Here is a 24,566-nt window from a genome sequence, read left to right on the forward strand (position 1 = left end):
GCATGTTCTGACATTGGCCACTACCGGAGACAGGTTCCATAGAGGACTAGATGAACTCTTGATGTATTCTGATGGAGAAATACCTCTGTTGTGTTTTCTGGGTTCCTGTTTGTTACAGTTATTGTTTAAATGTAGCCTCTGTTCACTGTTTCACAGCTGATAGTTTTGCCAGAACTAGATGTTCTGACTCCTTTCACAGGAATTCTTAGACAAGCTGCTCCAGTTAAAATCTTCATCAAAGTTGTGCAAAAATCTTGAATATCGACCCATTTCTAATTAAACTGGAAGTTAGCTTTGAAATTCATGGTTTTGGAAACAAGTATTTTAGACTCATTGCATCAGTTCCCATCACTAGCAACAAAAAAACTCAAGATAAATATTTTTCTAGAGCTGTTATTAAGTTGGGAAACTTGCCAACTGAAACCTACTTACAAAACTCCTTATTTTTGTTTTTGTCATTTTGTACCGACGTGCTAATTTCAGGTGTGATTTCTTGCCTAGCAGGATCAAATCTGAAAATACATTTAAGTAATGAATGAATTATTGTGGCATCTAGAAACCAAAGTAATAGACCAGGACCCATTTTGCTACCTTTCCGAAATAGACACAGAACAAAAAGACAGTCCCTGCTACAAAAAGCTTACAATCTTTTCATCCATTTTTTGTTTCCTAGCACATAAGCCTCTCTTTTTTGAGCATAAATCTGTTGTAATGCTGCATTTTGGCATTTCATTGTGGTTGCACTGTATGGTTTTAAAATCTAACATTCTTCATTGGACAGTTCTGTGTGGGGATGCAGGAATTTTGAGGCCCCAAACTGAACCTTTACCAAAAACAGCTTCAGAGCTTCTGTCTGTTGGGGCAAGATTTCATTCTTGTTCTTTTCAGAGGGTGCACAAAAATTGATACTTGTTCTTTTGATACTGAATAAATTTCATGATTCTAAGGAAAGGAAGGAATAAGAGCAGCAGTATAAGAACAATGGATTAAAGAAAGAGATAAAATATCCTGGGTGGGAAATCTAATGAGTTTAACAGAGCTGTCAGTTTCTCAAGGAGACAGTATTTAGGGCAAAACAATAAACTACTCCAGTGTGAAGGAAAGGTAAACAGAACAGTGAGGGGCCAATCAATATGGCTCTGTCAGGAGCTTTTAGTCTCCTGAAAATCAACAAATTTGATAAGAAGTGGAAAGATGGACAAATTGTGAAGAAGTAATAGAGAAGAGTAGCACAGGGAGAAAATCTGAAAGGCTAAGGCACAAAATGAGTGGGATGTATGAAGTCAAGAAGAAGAGGTTCTTTAAATATCCTAGTACCAGGGTTGGCAACCAAAATATCAAGAAGAATTTTTACAATTTGGTAAAAAACCCAATAATTGAAAAGCTGCAGTGCATGTAAATATGAGACGGTCCTTAATACGTAGCAGCAAATCATACTTTTTGTAACCCATTTCAAGAACAGCACACACACAGTGATTTGTAATGCAATGTATGTTTACTGCAGGACATTCACAAACTTTTCACATATTCTGTTTCCTCACACTTTATATGTGTGAGTTTGGACCAGTGTCTTCCTGACTTTCACTTACAAACCTCTCTCGCTGGAGGACACTAGGTGGAGTTATCCAGCATTTCATGATTACATATCATTTGCTATTTAGATGTGAGTTCTTCATTGTTGGGCTTTATGGAAAATAATCAGGAGGGGGTTTTTTATTTGTTTTTTAAACTTTGCAATTATAGTGCCAGGAACCACAAAGAAGTCCTTAAAGAGCTGCAGGCTGCAGACCCCTGCCCTAGGAACAACAGACACATGAAGGAAAGTGGAAGTTGCCTGCTTAGGGTGTAAGAAGAACTAATGATGGATGACTTCAGGAAGGCTGAGGTGTTTAATGCCTATTTTGCTTCAGTCTTCACTAAGGCTTATGGTTACCAGATATTTAAGGCGATTAATATAAAGCAACTAGGAAGAAGGAACAGTTAAAGAATATTTAGCTAAGCTAGTTGTATTCGAGACAGTAGGACTTGAGTAAATTCTTCCTAGTTTGCATAAGGAGATAGCTGGACCAATCATGGAAATATTAACAATTATCTTTTGAGAGCCCCTGAAGGCTGGTGAAGTCCCAGTCCCAGAATATTGGGCACGTATAGTATTGAGAAAAGAAGGCTGAGGAGGACCTGATAAGTCTTCAAATACATTAAGGCTGCTATAAAGGTAATTGTGATCAATTGTTTTCCGTGTTCACCTTGGATGGTAGGGCAAGAAGTAATCTGTAGCAAGAGAGAGTTAGCTTAGATGTTGGGAAAACTTTCTAAGTGTAAATGTAGTTTAGCTCTGGAACAGGCTTCCAAGGGGGGTTTTTAAGAACACTTTATGCAAAGTACCCATCAAGAATGGTCTAGTTTTACTTGTTTTCTGCCTCAGTGCGGGGAGCTGGACTTGATGGCTTCTCAAGGTCACTTCCAGTACGACATCTCTATGAACCTGTGATTTTATATTTATTTTTTATTTAAAAAAAGAAACAGACAAGTATTGCCTTCTAGTGTGGATGACTGTAAAAGTTATATCCTCACTTTTCACGTGTTTGAAAGGCTGTTCATTGCATAAGGCTTCGGTTTTAATGTGTCAAGTGAATATTTTATTATTTTAACAGTAGCCCTAGAAGTGTGCAGGATGTAGTGTAGATAGAGGCCTGTGTGGATACAAAATTGGCATCTGCATCTGTTTAGTACAAAATGCTAATGTAACAACTCCATACGTCAAGGTACTTTAAAACCATGATTCACTTTAAAATAGGGCTTTGTCCTAGCAAGCACTTAAGCCCTGCTAGAACTTGCACGAATAGTCCCATTCACATCAGGGCAACTTCTTATGCGAATAAAGTTACACCCATGTTCAAGTATTTACAAGATCAGGGTGCAAGTGACTAGATTGGGGGGTATGTGTAACATTGTGATAGAGACAGGAGAAGGTCTACGGTGGGAGAGCTGCGCTCGTGGTTACGGGACAGGACATTTTAGTTGTTACTGATTTGGGGATTCGGTGACTGGAGAGTGCGGGCTCAGTCCCAAAATGAGGAAGAATATTTTATTTGTCTCTAGTGACATCTTCTGGCTGGCTGAAGGAGGAGCATTTACAAGTTACAAAGACAACAAGAAGTCCTGTGGCACCTTATAGACTAACAGTCTGACGAAGCGGGTCTTTGCCCACGAAAGCTTATGCTCCCAAATATCTGTTAGTCTATAAGATGCCACAGGACTACTTGTTGTTTTTGAAGAGGCAGACTAACATGGCTACCTCTCCGATACAGGTTACAAAGAGCCGCTTTTACTCCTTTTGAAAGAGCCACTTTTGCTCCTTATAGGTATTTCCCCCCTTTCTCCCTCCCAAAATGCTTTTCCTCACACCAGAATAGGAAATGGGCGGCATGCCAAGAGTGGGAGGAGAGAAATGAGTGAAATTTAAAGGGCCGAGAAGTTTGCTTTGCTATGGGAGGAGAAGCAGAGAATTCATTTAGCTTCTCTGCAATGGCTTATCATCTTTGAGTGTTCCCTTACCATCTCAGTCATCGAGTGGCCCCACTGGTTGTTTAGCAGGCCTCTTGCTTCTGATGTACTTAAAAAACATTTTGCTATTACTTTTTGAGTTTTTGGACAGCTGTTCTTCAAACTCTTTTTTGGCTTTTTTATTATGTTTTTACACTTAATTTAATAAAATTGATGCTTTTTTCTATTTTTCTTACTGGGATTTAATTTCCACTTTTTAAATGTAGCCTTTTTATCTCTCACTGCTTCTTTTACCTGGTTAAGCCAAGCCAAGCCAGCACTTTTATCGTACTCGTAGGCTGTGTCTCGACTACAAAAATAACTTTGAAGTTGCTTAGTTCCAAGTACAACTTCAAAGTAACAGACTTCGAAGTTGAGCGTCTACACACACACACTACTTCAAAGCTAAGCTTTGAAGTAGGGCATTACTCTATTCCCAGGAATGGAGTAAGGACTTTGAAGCTGGGCTCCTTTACTTCAAAGTTGACTTTGAAGTTAGTTCCTAGTGTAGACGCACCCTTACTGTGTTTAAGTTAGGGTATACATTTAAGTTAGGCCTCTACTTTCGTGGTCAGAGCTTATGCTCCAAAATATCTGTTAGTCCATAAGGTGCCACAGGACTTCTTGTTGTTCTCAAAGATACAGACTAACATGGCTACCTCTCTGCCTCTACTATGGTGTCTTCGAAAAGTTTCCATGCAGCTTTTGCAGGGATTTTACTTTTGGCACTGTATCTTTTAATTTCTGTTTAACCTCCTCATTTTTGTGTAGTTCCCCTTTATGAAATTAAATGCCACACTGTTAGGCTGCTGAGGTGGTCTTCCCACCCCAGGGGTGTTAAATTTTATTACATTATGGTCACTATTTCCAAGCAGTCCAGTTATATTTACCTCTTGGACCAGATCCACAGAGAACTAAATCAAGAATTGCCTCTCTCCTTGTGGGTTCCAGACCCAGCTGCACCAAGAAGCAGTCATTTAAGGCATCAAAAAATGTTACCTCTGCATCTTGTCTCTTATCTCCCTTAGTGTTTCATAGTCACTGTCACTATCCTGCTCAGTTGGCCAGTAATATATCCCTACTGCTATGCTCTTATTATTAGAGCAAGGAATTACTATCCCTAGAGATTATATGGAACATTTTGGTTCATTTCGGATTTTTACTTCATTTGATTCTACATTTTCTTTCACATATGGTGCCACTCCCCCACCAGCACAACCTGTTCTGTCTTTCTATTATATTTTGTGCTCTGGTAGGACTAAGTCCCCTTGAATGTCCTCATTCCACCAAGTTTCTGTGATGCTTGTTATAGCAGTATTCTCCTTTAATATGAGGCACTCTAGTTTATCCATCTTATTATTTAGACTTCTAGCATTTGTGTATAAGCACTTAAAAATGTGTGCCTATTTATCCATCTGCCATTTCCTGGTGTGTTAGATTCTTTTTCATTGGTTGCTTCTCATCTGATCTTACCCACATTTTATCATCTTCTATCCTCTCCTCCTTACTAGTACATAGAGACCCTCCCCTAAGAAATTTGTCTCAGTCCCCTCCATGTGCTCCTCTGTACCCATCAGCTTTCCCCCAGTCTCGTTCTAGAGGGTTAATCAGTATGATTATGTCCATTATAGAACATTTTCCTCATTTTCCTAAGCTCATTAAAGGATTCATGTGGTGTTGCCCGGGTTCTTGTGGGAGCAGGAGTCAAGGCAGAGGGCTGGGAGTTGTTGGGAGGCGCAGGTTGGGGGTGCAGTTGTCAGAGTGGTATGGGGGCTCAGGACCAGGGGTGGGAGATGAGAAATCAAAATAGGAAGTGAGAGACTCAGGGCAGGGGTCTGGGAGGTGTGAGGGGTGCAGGGCAGGGAGCTGGTCTTGGGAGGGTCTTCAGGACCACTCATGATGGCAAGGGTAGCACTGCTCCAGCGGCAGTGGCGGGGGCAGCGCTGCCTGGCCGGTGGCATCTCCCAGGGACCTGCTTCAGTGAAGGCCATGCTGGCCAGCCAGTGGCATCTCCCCAGGGCTGGCCCAGGGTGTCAGTGCTGAGGTGCTTGCTGTCCCCTCCCGAACCCCTGATCCGTGGTCATTGTGGCGTCTAACTCCTCTCTTGTGCTCGCTGTCTCCCGGTAAATATAACTGTCCCTGCTATCGCACCCCTCCCTTTCTGTTCAATAAGAAACTGTCCCATTCCGTTGTACGTCCCATTGTCCTGGCACAGCCAAACCCTACCTTGCTTTAAGTTATAAGAAGAGGAAGCTGCCTACCAAATTTGGTGGTCCTGCCTCTTGCCATTTAGGAAACGTTCTTGAGTTGGACTCATGGATGGATGGACAGACAGACAGACACACACACTCTTTCGAATATATAGTAGATTTTCACTTGTCACACCTCCAAAATGGGGGCTGATTAAACTATAATCTGCTGATTTTAGCAAAAACTTAGGTTTGGGTGGGCAGTTGTCAGAATTATGAAGAACTGTTTCTGCATATATTTTAAGCATAGTAGAGTTTATCAACTCCATGTGGTGGCAAAGCAGATGGCCATGGTGATGGAAGCAGCAGGAGAGAAACTGCCTGAATCAGAGGGCCTGGGAGAGTTTATCGGTCAAAATCAGGCTACATCTACACTACAAAATAAATTTGAATTTATTAAAATCAATTTTATAACTCTGGGTTTTGTAAATTCGAATTTGAGTATCCTCATCTTCCCACAGACTCCCCACAAATTCAACTTATTGCTGCCACACTCAATGGCCAAACTTCAACTGTTGCAGGAGTGCATTGTGGGAACCTATCCCATAGTTCCCTCAGCTCCATATCCTGTGCCCTCCCCCATGGGCCCTGCTGCACCCCCGCCTCTGGCAGCACTCACTCTGCTGCCTGGTTCTCAGGTCTCCACAGCTTGCGGGAGCCAGGATAATGGCCAGGGCAGCTGCGTTGCTCAGTTTCCCAGCTCTCTCAAGTAGCGGGGAGCCAGGAGCCAGGTTCAGCAGTGCCACTCAGCCCCTGGAAGCTAATAAATTTGATTTTAAGACATGGCGCTTCCACACTGGCCTTTATTCAAACTTTTAAATTCGAACTTAACACTACACCCAGCTGCTTCCGATGATATTATGTCAATGTTAGTACTCCCGAAATCAAGCTAATGATATTTTCAGTGAAGACAGTTACTTGGTACAATCAAGCTAACTGCCTTAAATTCGAATTTATCTCATAATGTAGATGTAGACTCAGTGAGTTAGGTTGCTTTCCAGCTTCCCCACTCAGTGAATTGATGAAAGTGTGTATAGTTGTAGAATAGGATCATATCCTGGCTTTGAGGTTTCCCCCACCATTAAGTAATAGATAGTTACAGTCTTAATTCCAGTATACCACATATTTTACATAAGAAAGTTAACTGGTAGAAGTTGGTGTGTTGCTATGTAAACAAAATAAAAATAGCATTTGGCTTCATCCTGTTGTTCTAATGAATATGAAAAATCCAATCAGATGTTTGCTTTTTTATAAAACCTCATCCGATATCCTTGAGGTTAATATATTGACTCTGGTGTTGTGTGGTTGATTTCTATATTATCCTTTTCTGTTGAGGGCTCTCCAGTGCTTTTCTCAAACTTTAATTATTAACGAATTCAGGAGTCAGAGTAGGAACAAAAAACTCTTCAGCACTGTAAACCCTGCTGAAAGAGAGCATTGGCCTCCAAGGCAAGCAGTGCCATTAAAGTGCCACTGATCTTTGCTCAGAGATACACAATTGATTGCTGAGGCTGTCCTCAGAAGCAGTTACATTTCATGTGATAAAGGTTGTTCTTTCTGCAAGGAAACGTATTCTCTGCTCTCTGTTCCTCCTGGCAGCACTGGGACTCACCGTCATGATTTGCTCTGTCCTGTCAGGTTATCACCCCATGTCGGAAGCTCATCCTCTGCGCGGATAACAGAAAAGAGATGGAAGATTGGATTGCAGCGCTGAAGACTGTACAGAACCGCGAGCATTTTGAGGTAATAGAAGAACCCTCTTAGGTACATCTGTGTTTTGTGCAGTTCCTCCTAAACAGCATCTGCTTGTAGGATTGACCCAGTGCCCATTAATGACTTCAGTGGGCATTGGATCAGATCTTCTGTACGAAACCTCCAAACTGCTACCTGTATACATTCCTCTTACAGTGACTTTTCTGCTCTGGATAGTCCTCTTGGTGAGTGTAGAATACTTACAAAAGGGTGGGTGTGTGGGTAAGTGCAGAACACATGCCTTGCACCCCTCATCTTCAGCTGATTGGTGTCAGCCAACCTCCATTGCTCTGACTTGTTGCCCTGCTCAGGATCAAGCCTACTCCAGGTCCTGGTCTGTAGCAGCCTAACTCCTTGTCCCTCAATGCGTGTAGCCTGTCTAGTATGTTAACTGCACAAAGCCTTTCCTCTCCTTACCCCAAAAAAAGATTGGGCTAGCTCTGCCTTTTCTGTTATGTTTGAGTTTTTCTCTCTCAGGAAAACTCTCAACCTCCATCTTAGGTTTTACTGTACTGTGTTTATTTTAAGTCTACGCAGTACAGTATGGACCATTTCTCAGGGATGCATAACTGGTACGCCTGCTCACATGCTCGGCCAACGTACTGCAACGTTTGCCGCGAAGCACTCTCTGGGGTCACATCGCATGGACTGTCATGTGAAGGTAAAAGTACTTTATTGTCTCCCATTCAGGGCATATTGTCGTGGTGACTCATTACTGTACTCCAAAGATCATTTCAAACAACGGAACTGTTGTTTGTCTATAGAATGGGCCAGAAAAGTGACGCCAAACACTCAAAGCTACAGAATATGTAATACTGGAATTCTTATGGGCTGATCCTACATTCCTTTTGCTCTCAGATTCCTTTTGACTTCCTGGGGAATTTGCTGGGTTCATACCGAATGCAAGATTTGGTCCTTATAAGGTTATAGGGAGATGACAGGGTACATTGTTTTAATTCTGGTTCTTATGTTGGATCTAGCAGTGGTATGGGGAAGCACTTATTTTTCGTCTGCTGAAATCATTGCCATAGAATATTAGAATTTTCCAAATCTGATCTGTGGATGTTTCTGGTTTTGAAGAATCAAAGTGAACACGTATTGAATGAACAATGAGAAGTCCTGTGGCACTTCATAGACTAACAGGTATTTTGGATAGTGACAGAGAGGTAGCCATGTTAGTCTGTATTCTAACAAAACAAACCATCAGTCATGTAGCACTTTAAAGACTAACAAAAGAATTTATTAGGTGATGAGCTTTTGTGGGGCAGACCCACTTGCTGAGATCTCCAGATATTTTGGAGCATCACCTTTCGTGGGCTAAGAGCTGCTTTGTCAGATGCAACAACAGGTGCACATAACTCTTTGAATCTCAGAAGGTTAATGAGCTTTGGCATAGCAGACATGCACAGCTTCTTGCAGCTCATACTTCTAGCATGGCGAAGGTTACAACCAGTTGTGTAAAGCAGTTGAGGCACATTTTACTGTAGAGATTATGTCATAGTTAACAATGAAATAATCCTTATACAATCCAGCAGTGAAAGTAAGGTGCAGCAGTTAGTAGCTAGAGAACATTTTTTTAACCAACTCGGCATTTAGCTCTGGTTGTTTGCCATTGCTAATGAGACAGAGGATGCTATCTTGGAGAGCAGACATTTGAAACACTGTTTCACTGCCCAGTCAGCCCTTATGCTAATAGGGTCACATCATGTGTTCAGTGGCAGGATTAATTTCTTTTTCCTTCCTCTTTAGTATGCAAGTTTAAAGCTCACAAGCGGTGTGCCATCCGGGCTACCAACAACTGCAAATGGACAACACTGGCATCTATTGGGAAGGATATCATTGAAGATGAAGATGGGGTAGGTATCGGCCTAGATCATGTCCCCTGTGAGCTGAAATAGCTGGACCTGTGGAGTTTACTTTGCATATGTCCCTCTGCACCTGCATCTTCTGAGATGTCAGTGTGGAATGATATGAAGCAGGGAAAGCCCTCTTTCCCCAAGTCCTGATGTAGAAAAATTAGATGGAACTGTGTGGCTCAGGGTTTGCCAGTGCTCTATACACTTTACAAAAATCAACTGTGTCTTTAAATGCAAGTAGTATATATAAAGCCTGTTGATGTCAGACAACCATGCTCTTTGTGAAAGAGCCTTCCATTATCACTCACATGTTATACTGATAAGATTCCTTAATGGCCAGAGACACCTGTAGAGTTATGGGCCATGAGAACATGGCACTTTGAAGTTGAGTTGTGAAATGTGAGGTTTCGTATAGCTCAGTCTTGGAAAAAGAAGGGTGCTCCAGTGGTTAGGGCACTAGCTTAGGGCTTGATAAGCCTGGATTCAAGTCTCCAGTTCCTTTGTGACCATGGGCAAACGAATTAGCTTATCTGTGCATAAGTGTCATCTAAATACCTAAGGTCTATCCCTTAGTCAGTGACCTTGCTTTCCAGTCTCTTCTGTTAGAATTGTAGCTTGGAAACTCACAGTGGTTCTCTTTCTAATTGGTTTGCAGATTTCAATGCCACACCAGTGGCTGGAAGGAAACCTCCCTGTGAGTGCCAAATGCACAGTGTGCGATAAAACCTGTGGCAGTGTTTTGCGCTTACAAGATTGGCGCTGTCTCTGGTGCAAAGCCATGGTGAGCTTGAATGATTTGTGGTGTGTTCTTTTCCTGCCTTTTGTGTGAAGTGACAGTTCAGCTCAAGGTCACGTTCAGATGTATCCTTATGGTTCTCCATCTTGTAGGTGGTCCGCAAAGGGTAAGAATTAAAGCTTGTGCCTAATTACTTCACTGGGGTGTATATATAAGGTCTGAGAAGATTTTTCACAACCAAAAAATACTCCAGAACTTCTTTCCTGCTTGTATGTTTCCTTAGAACTACCCGGATTGCTGCGTCTATCATCCTTTTACTTGGGGGTCTTTTGTAAAGGACCCTTAAGTGTATAGGGCATATCCTTGGCCTTTAGCTGCAGGGGTTGGAAAGGATGAATTTTTACCTGACTGCTATGTGTAGCAGAGTGGATATTAACAGAAACAAAAAAAAAAAAGCAGGATTTCCTCTCCAAGTTCAACAGGTTTCACTTGCTTAAAACCTATAACAGCATGGATCCTGCTAGTTTTTCAGCTGGCTATAGAGGTATTAAGGAAAAAAGGCAGTGCATGAATTTCTCATCTTTAAAAAGGAAACAAAAATCAGAAATTACAAACAAAATAAGCTCTGTGCCAGGCCTCCTCAGTACGCTAGAAAAAAAATCAGTAGTCTCATTTTTGTTTACCTGTGCAGAACACTTTATCAGCCTCCTTTCTTTCTTCTCTTACCCCACATCATGTCAGTTGCACCTGCACTGTGCATTCCCCTAGTTCATCTCCTCTCTCTGCTTTTCCATCTGTGTTCTCCCTTCTACTGCTTCTTCTCCTGTTCCAACTTTTCTTTTTATTCCTGCTTTCTGTGTCCCCACTTGGACCAAAATATTGAAAATGGGTGCCTGAAGTGAGACTTCTAAATCCAGACTTAGGCACCTAACTGAGTGGCCTGATTTCCAAACCTGATACACACCCAGCTGTTCCCACTGAAGTGGGTGAAATTATATCAGGGATTAATTTGGCCGTACGGGTCCCCATCATATGCTTTTGAGTTCCCATTGCCCATCTCAAAAGGAAAAGGCAGCTTATCTCTACCAAAAGGGCTGAGGAGAGTTAACAGAAGAAAGAAGGGAAAGAACTGTGAACCCAGCTTGCTGTATGGGGTGTATGTACGCTGCAGCTGGAAGTGATCAGCCTAGCTCAAGCAGACAGACTCTCTAGCTGAACTCACTCTGGTGTGCTAAAAATAGCACTGTGGACATTGAGCTCCTGCAGGGACTTGAATTAGCCAGCAGAGCTCAAACCCGAGGAGTCAGGAGAGCTTGAAAGCCCCAGCTGCTACATCCATGTTGCTAATGTTAGCAGACTAGTTCCAGCCCTGGGAGAGTGAGCCTACCTGGGCTGGAAGTCTTGAAGCTGCAGGTTAGACAGACTCTTGGGTTTGTCTATTCAGGACATTGAGGAAGGTTAAGACATTTAACTAAAGGTGTGAAGTTAATGTGAATAACTGAAACTGCTTTAAACCTGTGTTTAATGCAGCTTATGAATTAAGGTGACTTTTCTTCTGAACGTGTGTTCATATGAGCTTCGTGCACTTTAATTTACTCATAGCTAAGAGGTGCATGTACGCTGCATTCCCCTTTCTGAGGAGGAATGCAAATGAGGGAGATTGAAAATGCAAATGAAGTGCTGATTTGCAAATCTCACACTTCATTTGCATAACCTTATGCGATCACATTTCCAGAAGAGGGTTTTCCGAAAACGAAAACAGCTGTGCAGGTAGAGTTCCTTTTGGGGGGAAAAAACACGTTATCAAAAGAACCTTTCATTCTATTTTGTTTCAGGAGGAAGGGTTCTTTTGAAAATGGGCTTTTTTTTCCCCCCCCAAAGGAACCCCGTCTACACAGCTGTTTTGTTTTTGGAAAAGCCTCTTTCGGAAACGTGATCTCACAAGACTATGCAAATGAAGTGTGAGATTTGTTATTCAGCACTTCATTTGCATTTTTGATCTCCCTCATTTGCATTCCTCCTCCGAAAGGGGAATGCAGAGGAGATGCGGCCAAGTTGTCTGTCCTCATATAGACAAGCCTTTAGACAGCTTTCTTCCAAACATCTTTGGTCATGTAATACTGTTGAGTCCCATTTTCTTTGACTCCTCATCTTTTTCTTACTGTTCAGGTCCTGTTTTCAGGGTGAGGTGGGTTTCTGCATTGTGGAACAGGACTTAGACAGGCTCACTGAATACAGTTTTATTATTTCAGGTACACACAACATGTAAAGATTTGTTACCAACTAAATGCCCCCTTGGTCTCTGTAAAGTATCTGTCATCCCTCCCACAGCTCTAAACAGCATTGATTCAGATGGTAAGTATCCACTAATACCTTCTTCTCTCTTTCAGTTACAGATCTTTCAACTAGGTATTTTTACCCCAAGGCCCCAAACTGAATTCTGCTAAAATTTCAAGTAAACCCACAGCTGGAGGTTTTGATTGAAGCATGAGACTGAATAAGCTCATGAGCTCTGAGTTCCTTGGGCTGTTTACTTTGATATAGAAATCAGTTATTCGGTATTGGCCCACTGTTAGATGCAGCTGTTGCTATTCATACTGCAAAATGCAGTGGGGAGCGAGAGGGCAGGGAGCTGGCAATTCCAGCATCTGACTAGAACTGCAACATTTGACAGCATGATCGGTGGATGGTTGTTCATGCTGGAATCAAGGCTGTGTCCATTTGACCTTTATTCTGCTTATGTCAGCATCTCAGAGAAGGTACACTCATCCCTTGTTTAACGGGTACTCTACTTAACGAGTACTCGCTAAAATGAGGGATGCATATACTTACCACTGTTCACTATCTGTGTGAACTTCCCCCGCTCAGATGAGCCGGCCGCGGGGTCCCTGGGCAGGGCATGGGGAGACCCCCAGCCCCATGGTGGGAGCTGAGCCTGCTGTGGGCTCCCTGGCCGGGGCACTTGGAGATCCTCAGTCCTGCCCAGCCCAATCCCAACACTCCCCCTGGCCCGCCCCGCCCCACCCAGTCCCAACATTCCCCAGCCCACAGCTCCCCGCACATCCCCCCGGCAGCCCGCTCCCACACCCACCCTGTCCCCTTGTGAACCTCCCTGCCCACTTCACCCCCCACCTCCCGTGCTTCTGCTGCAGACCAGAGGAACAAGCTACCACCTCCTCCACTAGAGCTGCCTGCAAGTTTTAACCCTCCCTCCCACTCATGGCCCCAAACTGCCCCCAGCCTTTAACCCTCTCCAAAGCCCCCCTCAAACCCAAGGTTCACTTACCTTTCCAAAGCAGCGCCACCTGCTGCCACTGCTTCGCTGAGTTTGGAGTATTAGGAACCAATCAGACACTTTTACATGTATTTTAATGGTAATATAATGTCTCTCCTACGAGTTTTCGCCTACAAACAGAAAGTTGGGAACCAATTGTGCTTGTATAGCGAGGGATGAGTGTATTTACTTCTTCAGCCCTGTGCTTGGAGAACATTACTGCTGGCTGTGAGGTTGTTCTTACTTCCCCCATCCCCTAGTGCAGCTTCACTTTTCTTGTGTTCCTTCTTTCTACTCAGGGTTCTGGAAAGCCACTTGCCCTCCATCCTGCACAAGCCCCTTGCTGGTCTTCGTCAACTCAAAAAGTGGAGACAACCAGGGTGTAAAATTCCTAAGAAGATTCAAACAGCTGCTGAACCCAGCACAGGTCTTTGACCTCATGAATGGAGGACCTCACCTTGGGTAAGGAGATTTTCTCTGGATTAGCAAATTCCCTGTAAATACCAAAGGAACATCAATGGTTAACTCTTTAGTTTTAAATCTCTCTCTCCCTCTCCACGCCCATCTAAAAAAATCTGGTCAAAGGTGCTACTGCTCAGAGAAAATGATATATATGCAGTATGGAGGGACTTTCTCTAGCTATTTTTGAGTTATTGATGAGCCACAATCAAATCTTAAGATTGAAAGATGTGTAATTTCCATTCTCCAATAACTGCAAGACAGCTACAGGATTTCCCTGAGATTCCTGAAGTTCTCTCTTGAAATGAGACCAAGCATGGAAACTTGAGCCCATAAAAGCAAGTTATGGGGAGAGAGGAGTCTAAGAGCCGTTCTGACCTAGCTTTAACTGTTGTGTTTGCTACGAGAAATGGGATGGTGTAGATGGCACTCAGATTCTGTCAAAGTGAGCTGTGTAGAAATAGCTGCAAATAAAAATGACATCCGTGGAATAAACTTTGTCCCCCATCTGGGCCCCATCATCAGCCTTGGGCTGTTTCTAACATCTCAGACCTCTGAGTGTCAGTCACATGGCAAAAGCCATTTTAATGAAAAAGGCCCATCACAAGTGTTTCCTTTTGTGTTGCCCCAGTATGGCTTGAGTAAAAGCAAACCATATTAAGTTGGGGTCTCAGATCATGCAGCACCCCTTCCTGAACCATGACCACTTTAGAGTCTGGTAGTTCATGAGATACTATAGCTATAGGCATTTAGGCAGGTGACAAGATATTGGACCTTAAAACTTAAGTAGCCAGATTGAAGGAAAACTTATATTAGATAGTTCTAAAGGTAGCTTGGTGTAATGTTCACTGAGTAATTTCACACTTATGCCAACCAAACCAAGCACCACAATATGCCATCATCTCTGACAACATTTTCAATACAATGGAGATTGCATAGAGTCATATGATTTTTCTGTAGTTCTGTGGCAAAGTTTATTTAGCGTGGGCAATACCTTCGGAAGCTTTGCAATGAGAACCACAGACAGCTTTTAAAAATTTTTGGGTTTTAAGCCTAATATTCTTGCCAGTGTCCCTGGTAGACCAGATAAATGGGGAAATTACATTTTAGTGGTATTGTCTGGTTGCAAAGCAGGCAAGACAACAGAGCAATTGTTTGCAGACTGCCTTTGCGACAGAATTAATCTCCTGCTCCTGAACACATGTATGTATCGAATCCTCTTTCTCTCCGTTTTGCTTTAATTGGCATAGCTCTGAATGTGGAGGCACTGCATTCAGGACAACCCAAGCCGTGACAAATAACCTAATTGTATGCAGAACACCACAAATCTGTGGATCGTTAGCTGCCAAACAATTGCTTCCTCTGCTGTTGAGGCTGAAGTACACTGGTGCAGAAATGTAGTGCCTTAGTATAGATTGGCCATTCGGTACAGTGACCAGATATGAACCTTGCACATAGCTGCATTTTGTACTTCCTTTTTATGCTGAAGTATTCTAAAGCACCTGGAATGTAGGAGTGGCTTATGTTCATTGAAAACAAAGCCTAGTGAAAGCCACCCAGCAAAATTTGTAATCCAGATTAGAATAACTAATCAATCCTGTTACTTTAGTACCATGTTATTCTTCCCATCTCTCTTCTTGTCCCTCTGCAGTTTACGTTTATTTCAGAAATTTGACACTTTCCGGATTCTGGTTTGCGGTGGGGATGGAAGTGTTGGATGGGTTCTGTCTGAAATTGACAGCCTCAATCTTCACAAACAGGTACCTGCCCTCAGAGCTTGTCTATGTGTAAGCATGAAAAACAAACAGCCAGGGTGAAGAGGACTCTGATTGGACAAAAATATTTTAGTGCCAGGAGTGAAGCTGTTAAACACTTCCCATAGCTGGTGCTCCTGCAGTAACTTCTGCTGAGAGGGGCTGGGCACTGGGCACAGTGACACCCCTTCCCAGCCAGTGCTCTGACACAGTTCCCTCCTGTGGCAGCTAGGTATTGGAGTAGCGCTGAGCAGTCACCTGGTCTGTGCTCCTACATCATTCCCTATGTAGATTTCTGCCAGGAGAGAGCTGGGACTAGCTCCTACTCCAGTCCCTCTAATACTTCAAAGAGAGGTTGTTGAGTCCCTTTGGAATCAGAGTCCAGGAGCTAAATACTTCCCCAAAGCGTGTGTTCTGTATGCTGGATTCTGGAGATTTTCTCCTGGGGATCCCTGTGTCCTTCCCTTAGGAAAGGCAACAGCACCACCTTGTGGTCAGATGAGACATTTGCGCTCTGCCTAACTGATGAATGGTTTTCCTTGTAGAGAACAGGATTATCATTGGAATCAACACCTCTCTCTATTCACAGCTGAAAAAATGGGAGGGCGTTTTCTCTCTTACTATGTGCTTTTCTAACGGTCATCGGTACCTAATTGGCATCCTCTTAATTTTATGGCAAGTTTTCTCTCAGTGATTGATCTGGGTTGGGAATCAGGGAGGTTCTTCTCAGGGCTATGTTTGGGTGGCTGGGGCTTGTGTTTTCTCGTCTGGATGTCCATTGTGATTTTTTCTCCTGGTGCAGTGCCAGTTGGGGGTGCTGCCTCTGGGTACAGGAAATGACCTTGCCCGCGTGCTAGGGTGGGGATCTGCGTGTGATGATGATACCCAGCTACCACAGATCCTGGAAAAGCTGGAGAGGGCCAGTACCAAAATGCTAGACAGGTGAGTGTCAGCCCAAATGCAACAGACACCTCTCTGACTCAGGTTGTACCACCAAGCAGTGCACTAAGTTCTGGAGCCTCTTAGACAGTTGTATCACTCCTGACATTTATGTCTCTGAATTACTGACTAGTCCCACCAGTCGTTCCCCCGTATACTCCTTCACCCATTTGGTAGCAGGACAAAATGTCTTTACATTCCTTATTACTTTGCAGAATGTCACACCAAGGAGATACAGTGTTAATACAGAAGTGACTAGTAACACTGGGTGGGAGAGAGGACCTCCCTGTACTGCCCAGAGTTACACCTATGTCTGTAATGATTGTGAAATGAACTCAGTGGTGTCAGCCGAGTCCCAAACCACTGCACAGTTTGCTCAAAGGAGCTCCAGGGCTGCAATAAATTCATGGTAGTTAGCTATGGCAAGGATGTTATGCCACTTTGCATGTCCTCTTCCATATCCTGGAGTACAGCCTTGAGTATTATGTCGTGCTAGATGTTGGGTAGTAGAGTTAGATAACGCAGTAAAATTGACTAGGTCCCCAGTCCCTATGCTCCAGAAATCTTCTCAGCCTATCTTGGCTGCATTACCCTCTATGATTTTGCCTTCAGGAGTTCACTGGGCATTTGAAATAGCTATTTCATGTCCGACTCAAAAGGTAGAGCTGAAATGGACATCTGTATGCCTAGTGTTTATTTCTAGCTCAAGCTGACACTTAAAAAAATGTTTCTGCAGCAGCCCATGAGAGTTGCACCACAGAAACTCACATAGCAAAATCTGCAGCATGTTTCTGGGAATAACTAGGAATGTGGGGTTGGAAAGGGATGCTTGTTTGAAGGGTGTCACGCCTTCCCCCAGTTACATGCTGTGACGCTAAGCACCCCTGTATGTGACACGTGTGTCTATAGCCATGTGCTTGCTTTTTTTCTGCATGTTCAGGTGCACAGCCCTAACTTCAGGTCATATAAAGAGCCCTTTCATTCTCTCTTACTCGCCAGTTGTTTGTGTTTCTTACGGCGAGGAGGCTGACAGCTTGGTAGCAATAGTTGCAGTGGTTTCCTTTCAACAGGTGGAGCATCATGGTGTATGAAACCAAACTCCCTCGTCAGGCATCAACTTCCGCAGTCACTGAAGAGTTCACTGAGGATTCTGAGGTATTTAGCCAGTTGCAAAGGGCTAGGGACTGGGTGGGGAGTCATCAAAGGATGGATTCAAACCAGACAAGGGAGTGGACTCTGAAAGAGAATTGAATTGAAGTAGGCCTGGGCTGTACATCAAAGGGGTAATGTGCCCTAAAGAAGGATGAAAACTGAGCTGCTGAAAGCAATAGGTTCTTGAAGAGGAATGATGGGAGAGAGTGTGCTGCAGAAAAGGGGAGGTTTCAGTACAGGCAGATGAAGGTCTGTAGTGGAAGGTGGGCTGGGACATTAGATTTTCCATCCGCTGCCATGCAACGCAGAATGTTGTAGTTGCTGCCGAAAACTGCACAGCAGCCTCAGAAGTAATAAAAACCAGTGTTTTCCATTCTCTGTTGGATAGTCCTGAGCCCCATCTCTGCACCACACTGACAGCTGTAGGATCAACACTCATGTTCTGATCAGGTACAAGCCTGGTGTGACTAACCGTGATCCGTACCACAGAGCTCTAAGTGAACTAAAGAAAGTAGAGTGAATAGAATTCATGGTCCTGCACCTTAGGGTGCATCCTGGGAAACCCAGGTGTAACATAGCATAAAGCAACTCTGGCCGTTGACTAAGGGCACCATGGGAACAGTAATCTAACAGCTTGCTTCTGGCTGCCACCAGGTGCAGAAAATTCTCTTCTATGAAGACTCTGTGGCTGCTCATTTATCCAAAATCTTGACTTCTGACCAACACTCTGTTGTCATCTCCTCAGCCAAGTGAGTATGTCCAGGGGAGCCCACAGCAGAGGATCAGGTGGATGGCGGGAGGGATGGGGAGGTATCACCGAGAATGGTGGGCAAACCTGTGAATGATGGATGGCCTTGCCTGCCTTCTTTGCCTAGGGTGCTTTGTGAGACAGTGAAGGATTTTGTGGCTCGAGTAGGGAAGGCCTACGAGAAAGCAACGGAAAGCTCAGAGGAATCGGAGGTCATGGCCAGGAAGGTATGTTGGGAAAAAACACTTCAGCTGTAGAAAGCAGTGGGACAGAACCACTCTGTCAGGCAGAACCAGCTGCTGTGCACACAGCAACAATCCAACAGGTGCGGGACAGCACATTTCCACTGGTACTGTCCTGCACAAACCTTGTGCTTTAACCTGCAGTGCTCTGTCCTGAAGGAGAAGCTGGACTCCCTTTTGAAGACATTAAATGATGAATCTCAAGCCTCTTCATCTCTGCCAAACCCACCTCCCACCATTGCAGAGGAGACTGAAGATGGTGACGGATCTGCCAGTGCCTGTGATTCTTCTAGCAACCACTCAATGGGATCCTCGTGCAGTGCCCGACCCCAGATATTCCGGCCTAGGGAGCAGCTAATGTTGAGAGCCAACAGCCTGAAAAAAGCCATTCGCCAGATTATAGAGCATGCAGAAAAAGGTAAGAGGTAGGGAATTCTGTTTGCAGTTCATTATCTGCTCTTGGGACGTGTACGTTGGCTTTATTCCAGAGGGGACCAGGAGTCATGATTTAACAGCAACATTCCTGATAGGTATGAAAATCTTCCAGTAATGCTGTGTGCATTTTCCCCATACAAAGAAGAGTGTCTGCGGGACAGACCTTCCACCCTCAGGCCACCAATAAAAGAATCGTTTTCATCTGACTGTTAAGTGCTATTTTCAGTCTGGCCCGGTTAAAGGGCCCACATCAAAGGTATATATTCAGAGATTTGGCCTCTCCATCTTCCTGTTGCATTGGAACACTCACCTCAGCAGTAAAGTATTCCCTACAGAACCAGAAGGCAGCTGGGGTAGGCTACTTCCTTTAGCACTTCCCCTTCTGTTGATGGTGCGGCCTGGGCTCCTCTGGACACTGTTCGTCTTCCCCCCGGGTTTGTTTGATCAGTATTGTCAAGGCAGGCCTCAGGGCAGGCCCAAGGAGCGAGCCTCCACCAAATCAAAGAAACGCATTCACAACCCAAGGAGGATACCTTTCCCTGGCCCCTCCGTGAGGTGGGGGTGTGTTGTCCTGTGGTCGGCCCAAGGTTGGTCCTTCTCGTAAATGTACTCTGTTTAGTTGTTTCCCTCCCTAGGGAGGAGAGCAGTCTCTCACTTGTAGAAGCTTTTCTTCCTGCTGCCATGAGCCCTGCAGCAGCTAGTTTTCCCCCACCACCAGCAGAGAGGGGTTACAAGTCCCAGGCAGCCCTTAACTGGTCTCAGCTGACCTGAGTTAAGCACCTTTCAGCTTGTAGGGTCCAAAACCTAACATCTTGGTTGGCTTTTAGTTGGTCCCGGACTGTGTCTTTCTCTTTAGGTTCACTTTGTGCTCACTGGACCTTTGTGTCCCAGATGCAGAGGGACTCAACAGCTTCCAGGTCTGAGACCCATTCTCTTCCTCCCTTTCTCCCCTCAGCTCCAAGGGACAGTCCCATCAAAAGTGTCAAGCAGGAAATCCCCTGGGTTTTTGTCGCAAGCCCCAGCTGAACTGAGAACCTGGTGCATATCAGTTTATTGCAGAAGAGAAAGTAAAGCATAAAATTCAGAGATTTAAAATCTCCAGAGACCTAAATAAAGACAGCCAAAAGCAGTCTTAGACTGGGCACTAAGCCTGAAGTTGCAAATCATTGAAACATTACTTGGATTTACAACAGTGTGATCTCTGTCCTTTGTCAGAGAAAAAAGAACTGATGCGGAGGGGTTATGTTTGGAAGAAGAAGCTTGCTGGTTCCTTCCAGAGGAAGTTTTGATTTGATTTTACCATCCCTTGAACAGATTAGTTCTGTTGCCTTTTGTGAACATAGTTGACTGAGTCCCCTGCGCTGTTTTATTTCCAAACACACACTTTTAATTCCTTCCTTCCTTCCTTTTTGTTGGTTTATGCTCAAACCCCCTTTCCACACGATCCCAGTGTTGGTGCCAACTTCAAATAGCCTATTGTATTGTCACCATCTAGGCCAGGACCCAGCAACCTGAGGCTCTGGAGCTGCTTGCGGCTGGCTCTTTAAGGACTTCTTTGTGGCTCCCAGTGCTATAATTGCAAAGTAAAAATACCCTCCTGATTATTTTTGATAAACTGTAAATGTCTAAAAGCTCAACAATGAACTTGTATCTAAATAGCAAACAGTATGTGATCTCGTAACATTGGATAGATCCCCCTTTATTATGTGCATTGCCTTGTGGGATATGGTACCGTGTCTGTGTTTTGATCATGTTACTAATAAAGTCTTGATTTTGAAAAGGAAAAGGAAGATTGTGGCATTCCTGCTGTGAAGGGCACCATGCATTTTAAGAAAGAAAACTGAAATTAAACGTGAAGTAAAATCACCATAATGAAATTAAGTTTGGGAGTGAAAGGAAGATAGTGGTACAAACATATACATGTTAAGTGTGAGGAAGAAATGGAATATGTAAAAAGTTTGTGAATGTCTCACGGTAAACATGTCACATTACGTCTCATTATGCGTGCGCTGTTCTTAGAACAGGGGTTACAAAAAGTACTATTTGATGTTATTTACTAAGGGGTGTCTCTCATCCACCTGCATTGTGGCTCTTGAAGTACTGAGTTTTCTACCGAATTTGAAAAAATGGCTGTTGTTGCTATTCTGGTTGGTGGCCCCGATCTAGGCCAAGCAAACAGAAATCTGACCTGCAGCAATAGCAGCTTTCTGTTTAGCTAGCAATGCCGGGGAACATCTCATGCAAATAATGACAAGTACTTTAAATTCAGGATAGCTCAAATGAGCAATAAATTCTTAGGAAGCATAAGTACACTTAGGGCAAGCACTGAAGTTGGGCAAAGTTTTTCACAGCCCATCACAGATCTCTTGGTGTTGGTCTCATCACAGAGGCCAAGAAATGCATGGGCCTGGAGAACTGAAGTATCCTCACCCCAACAGCTAAGTCCTCCAGGTCAGAGCTGAGTCATGTTAAACGGTGTGGGGAAGTCTTCATTTTCACGGCCATTCATTTATAGATGAATTCTGCACCTTTGGAGCTCTCATCCTACTGTCGTTTAAGTCCGAGAGAGCCTTATTGTTGACATTAGTGAGAGCTGGATCAGGCTTCAACTTTGCTGGTTTTTGATGAAAACTAACCTTTTTTTAAGCAAGGAGTTCTGTGGATTGCCCCATTCAAGACCTTGGGGAAGCTCCTTGGTTGACTTGGTTGCCCCAAATATGTTTGGGGGGGCAGTATTGTATCTCCTTACTGTTTGCCTGCGTGCCCCTTTCCTTCTGTGCTCTTAGCTGACAGAGCTGTAAAACATGTCTGGTTTCTCTCTCTGTCCAGCTGTTGATGAGCAGAATGCCCAGACACAGGAGCAGGAGGGGTTCATCCTGGGGCTTTCCACCCCAGAGGAGGGAAAGGAGCTGAGGAATGAAGATAAAATCTCCCTGCAGTCATCACATGGTGGCAACTATGGAATTCCCAAAGGGAGGAGCCATCGGAAAGGTACTAGTCACTGTCGGGCAGCCCTGGTTCCTGCTTTCGCATGGGAGCTTTATAATACTTCTGGGTGCTATCCCTTCTCAGAACCAATTTGCCTCCAGTAGGAGGTTGACAGTAGTTCTGTAACCTTGGCTCAAAGGCCTCCCATCCCCTCCGCATTCATGTCCCTTGGCTGTACAGTCCTCTTCTGGCTCAAAGAGAAACTTGTTGCAGATCTCTGAGGTTTGGTCAGGATTAGCTTTATGGTGACAGCAGCATCAGCAGCAAGTCTTCTCAATGCTGTCAGTTTCCAGTGCTCTCAGGTGTCATCCCCTCCACCTCCTCTCTGATATTTTCTTATTGGATCAGCCTTCCCACATGGATGCTAGAGCAAGAAGCCGGCATGTAATCCCTGGTAGGTGAGAAAATTGCAAGAGAGCCCTTACATTCAGAACTGAGCTGGGTCTGTGGAGTAGGCCAATACCTGTCATTGGTTTTCTTCTGCAACTGAAGTCAAACTTCTCTCCATTCCTAATATTAGTTCAAGGTGTTTTGTGCCTCCCTGCTGGCACCAAGTGTTTGTGTGTGTGTGTGTCTGTTGTAATTGAGCCAAAACGTTTTGTCCCTTCATGACTTTGGTTGTGTCTTTTTGCATAGCTGCGCTTTGTATTGTCTGGAATGCCTTGATGTTGAGTGAGTGGTAGTTTTACCTTCTGTCCCCTGTGCCTTCCTGCTTGTATGTGCTTCTTTGAGCAATACATAGTGTTTGTCAATTGGAGTGGTTTTTGTTGTATTTTGTAGTGTCCAAATCTCCTTGTGAAAGGCTAATAAACAAAGGAAGTTTGTCGCTGGGCAGCTCTGCATCTCTTCCTCTCCAGACAGGAAACCGGGACAACCTGCCAATGCTCAACACAAAGATCCTGTACCCGAGTGAGTGTCTTCCCCACCCCTTCTCATTCAGGCAGCCAGCTGAGCTGGGTGACAATAGCCTTGCCTTAGCTCTCTGAGGGCATGAAATGTGTGCCTGATATCATTCCACAAAAAGCTAAGTGTTGCCCCGGCCAAGACAGAGATGTGTCTGATCGCAGGTAACTCTTCAGCAGACTCCAATAGCGAAGACTTTGGAAAACAATTAGAATTGTCCCCAGGTGAGCATGAGAGACAGCTGTTATGGCTGCAATACAGAGACAAATGATTGCACAAAGGAGACAACCCCAGCCTAAGCTTCATAGGAGGCTGCTGCAGGGGTAAATCCCTGAAAAATTCTCAGTAGAGTGCTGAAGCATATGTGTCCAAGAGAGGCCCAAAAGCGAAGGAGGGTCCTTCCACATCATGGCTTAAGTCGCTGGCAGTACTTTTGGTCTCCCCGTTCCCATCTTAACATTCCTGCTGCTGTTTCCATCTCTTTGTATTCTTAGCAGGTCCTTCTCTGATACTTCAACACCACAAAACCTGTTGTGTTTGTTCCCATGGGTTTGTTCTTGTCTATAAAGAGTTGGAGTCACTTTCTCCCTGACAAAACCTGGTGGTACTTGGTTGCTAGCTCATAGCGTGGGGACCAAGGTGCAGCAGCTACTGAACAGAATGGAGTGTAGCCTTGAGCCCCAACCCTCAACCTGGTTAGGCAGGCTACCTCTACAGTCCGAGATAATACCGATTTTAAGACAGTTAGCCCTATTTTACCACGTGCCTGTTGTCACTGTAAATTCCATTAGCTCAATTTATGGAGCACTAACATCGACATAATATCAATATCATAATAGCTGTGTCTACACGTGCACGCTACTTCGAAGTAGCGGCACGAACTTCGAAATAGCGCCCGTCACGGCTACACGTGTTGGGCGCTATTTCGATGTTAACATCGACGTTAGGCGGCGAGACGTCGAAGCCGCTAACCCCATGAGGGGATAGGAATAGCGCCCTGCTTCGACGTTCAACGTCGAAGTAGGGACCGTGTAGTCGTTGCGCGTCCCACAACATCGAAATTGCGGGGTCCTTCATGGCGGCCATCAGCTGGGGGGTTGAGAGACGCTGTCTCTCCAGCCCATGCAGGGCTCTATGGTCACCGTGGGCAGCAGCCCTTAGCCCAGGGCTTCTGGCTGCTGCTGCTGCAGCGGGGGATTCATGCTGCATGCACAGGGTCTGCAACTCGTTGTCGGCTCTGTGTATCTTGTGCTGTTTACTGCAAGTGTGTCTGGGAGGGGCCCTTTAATGGAGCGGCTTGCTGTTGAGTCCGCCCTGTGACCCTGTCTGCAGCTGTGCCTGGCACCCTTATTTCGATGTGTGCTACTGTGGCGTGTAGACGTTCCCTCGCTGCGCCTATTTCGATGTGGTGCCGCGCAACGTCGAAGTTGAACATCGACGTTGCCAGCCCTGGAGGATGTGTAGACGTTATTCATCGAAATAGCCTATTTCGATGTCTCCACATCGAAATAGGCTAGTTCGAAGTAGGCTTCA

The 24,566-nt window shown here is 44.5% G+C and overlaps 1 protein-coding gene across 6 annotated transcripts in view; it reads left to right on the forward strand.

Annotated features, from left to right (window-relative positions):
- DGKD (diacylglycerol kinase delta) overlaps positions 1-24,566 on the forward strand; it is a 95,188-nt gene that overhangs the window by 48,477 nt on the left and 22,145 nt on the right. For 4 of the 6 annotated variants that reach the window (XM_075003771.1, XM_075003776.1, XM_075003774.1 and 1 more), the window contains 14 exons: positions 7,434-7,538; positions 8,076-8,208; positions 9,297-9,403; positions 10,059-10,184; positions 12,392-12,494; positions 13,713-13,875; positions 15,524-15,632; positions 16,429-16,568; positions 17,636-17,720; positions 18,372-18,466; positions 18,593-18,692; positions 18,852-19,125; positions 21,972-22,133; positions 22,911-23,039. In XM_075003771.1, the coding sequence (XP_074859872.1) occupies positions 7,434-7,538; positions 8,076-8,208; positions 9,297-9,403; positions 10,059-10,184; positions 12,392-12,494; positions 13,713-13,875; positions 15,524-15,632; positions 16,429-16,568; positions 17,636-17,720; positions 18,372-18,466; positions 18,593-18,692; positions 18,852-19,125; positions 21,972-22,133; positions 22,911-23,039 (1,831 nt within the window). Of the gene's footprint in view, positions 1-7,433; positions 7,539-8,075; positions 8,209-8,239; positions 8,691-9,296; positions 9,404-10,058; positions 10,185-12,391; positions 12,495-13,712; positions 13,876-15,523; positions 15,633-16,428; positions 16,569-17,635; positions 17,721-18,371; positions 18,467-18,592; positions 18,693-18,851; positions 19,126-21,971; positions 22,134-22,910; positions 23,040-24,566 lie in introns of those variants that run through there. The other 2 variants (XM_075003772.1, XM_075003777.1) reach the window with 2 other exon arrangements.

This window comes from Carettochelys insculpta, chromosome 10 (assembly GCF_033958435.1).
Source record: "Carettochelys insculpta isolate YL-2023 chromosome 10, ASM3395843v1, whole genome shotgun sequence".
NCBI lineage: Eukaryota > Metazoa > Chordata > Testudines > Carettochelyidae > Carettochelys > Carettochelys insculpta.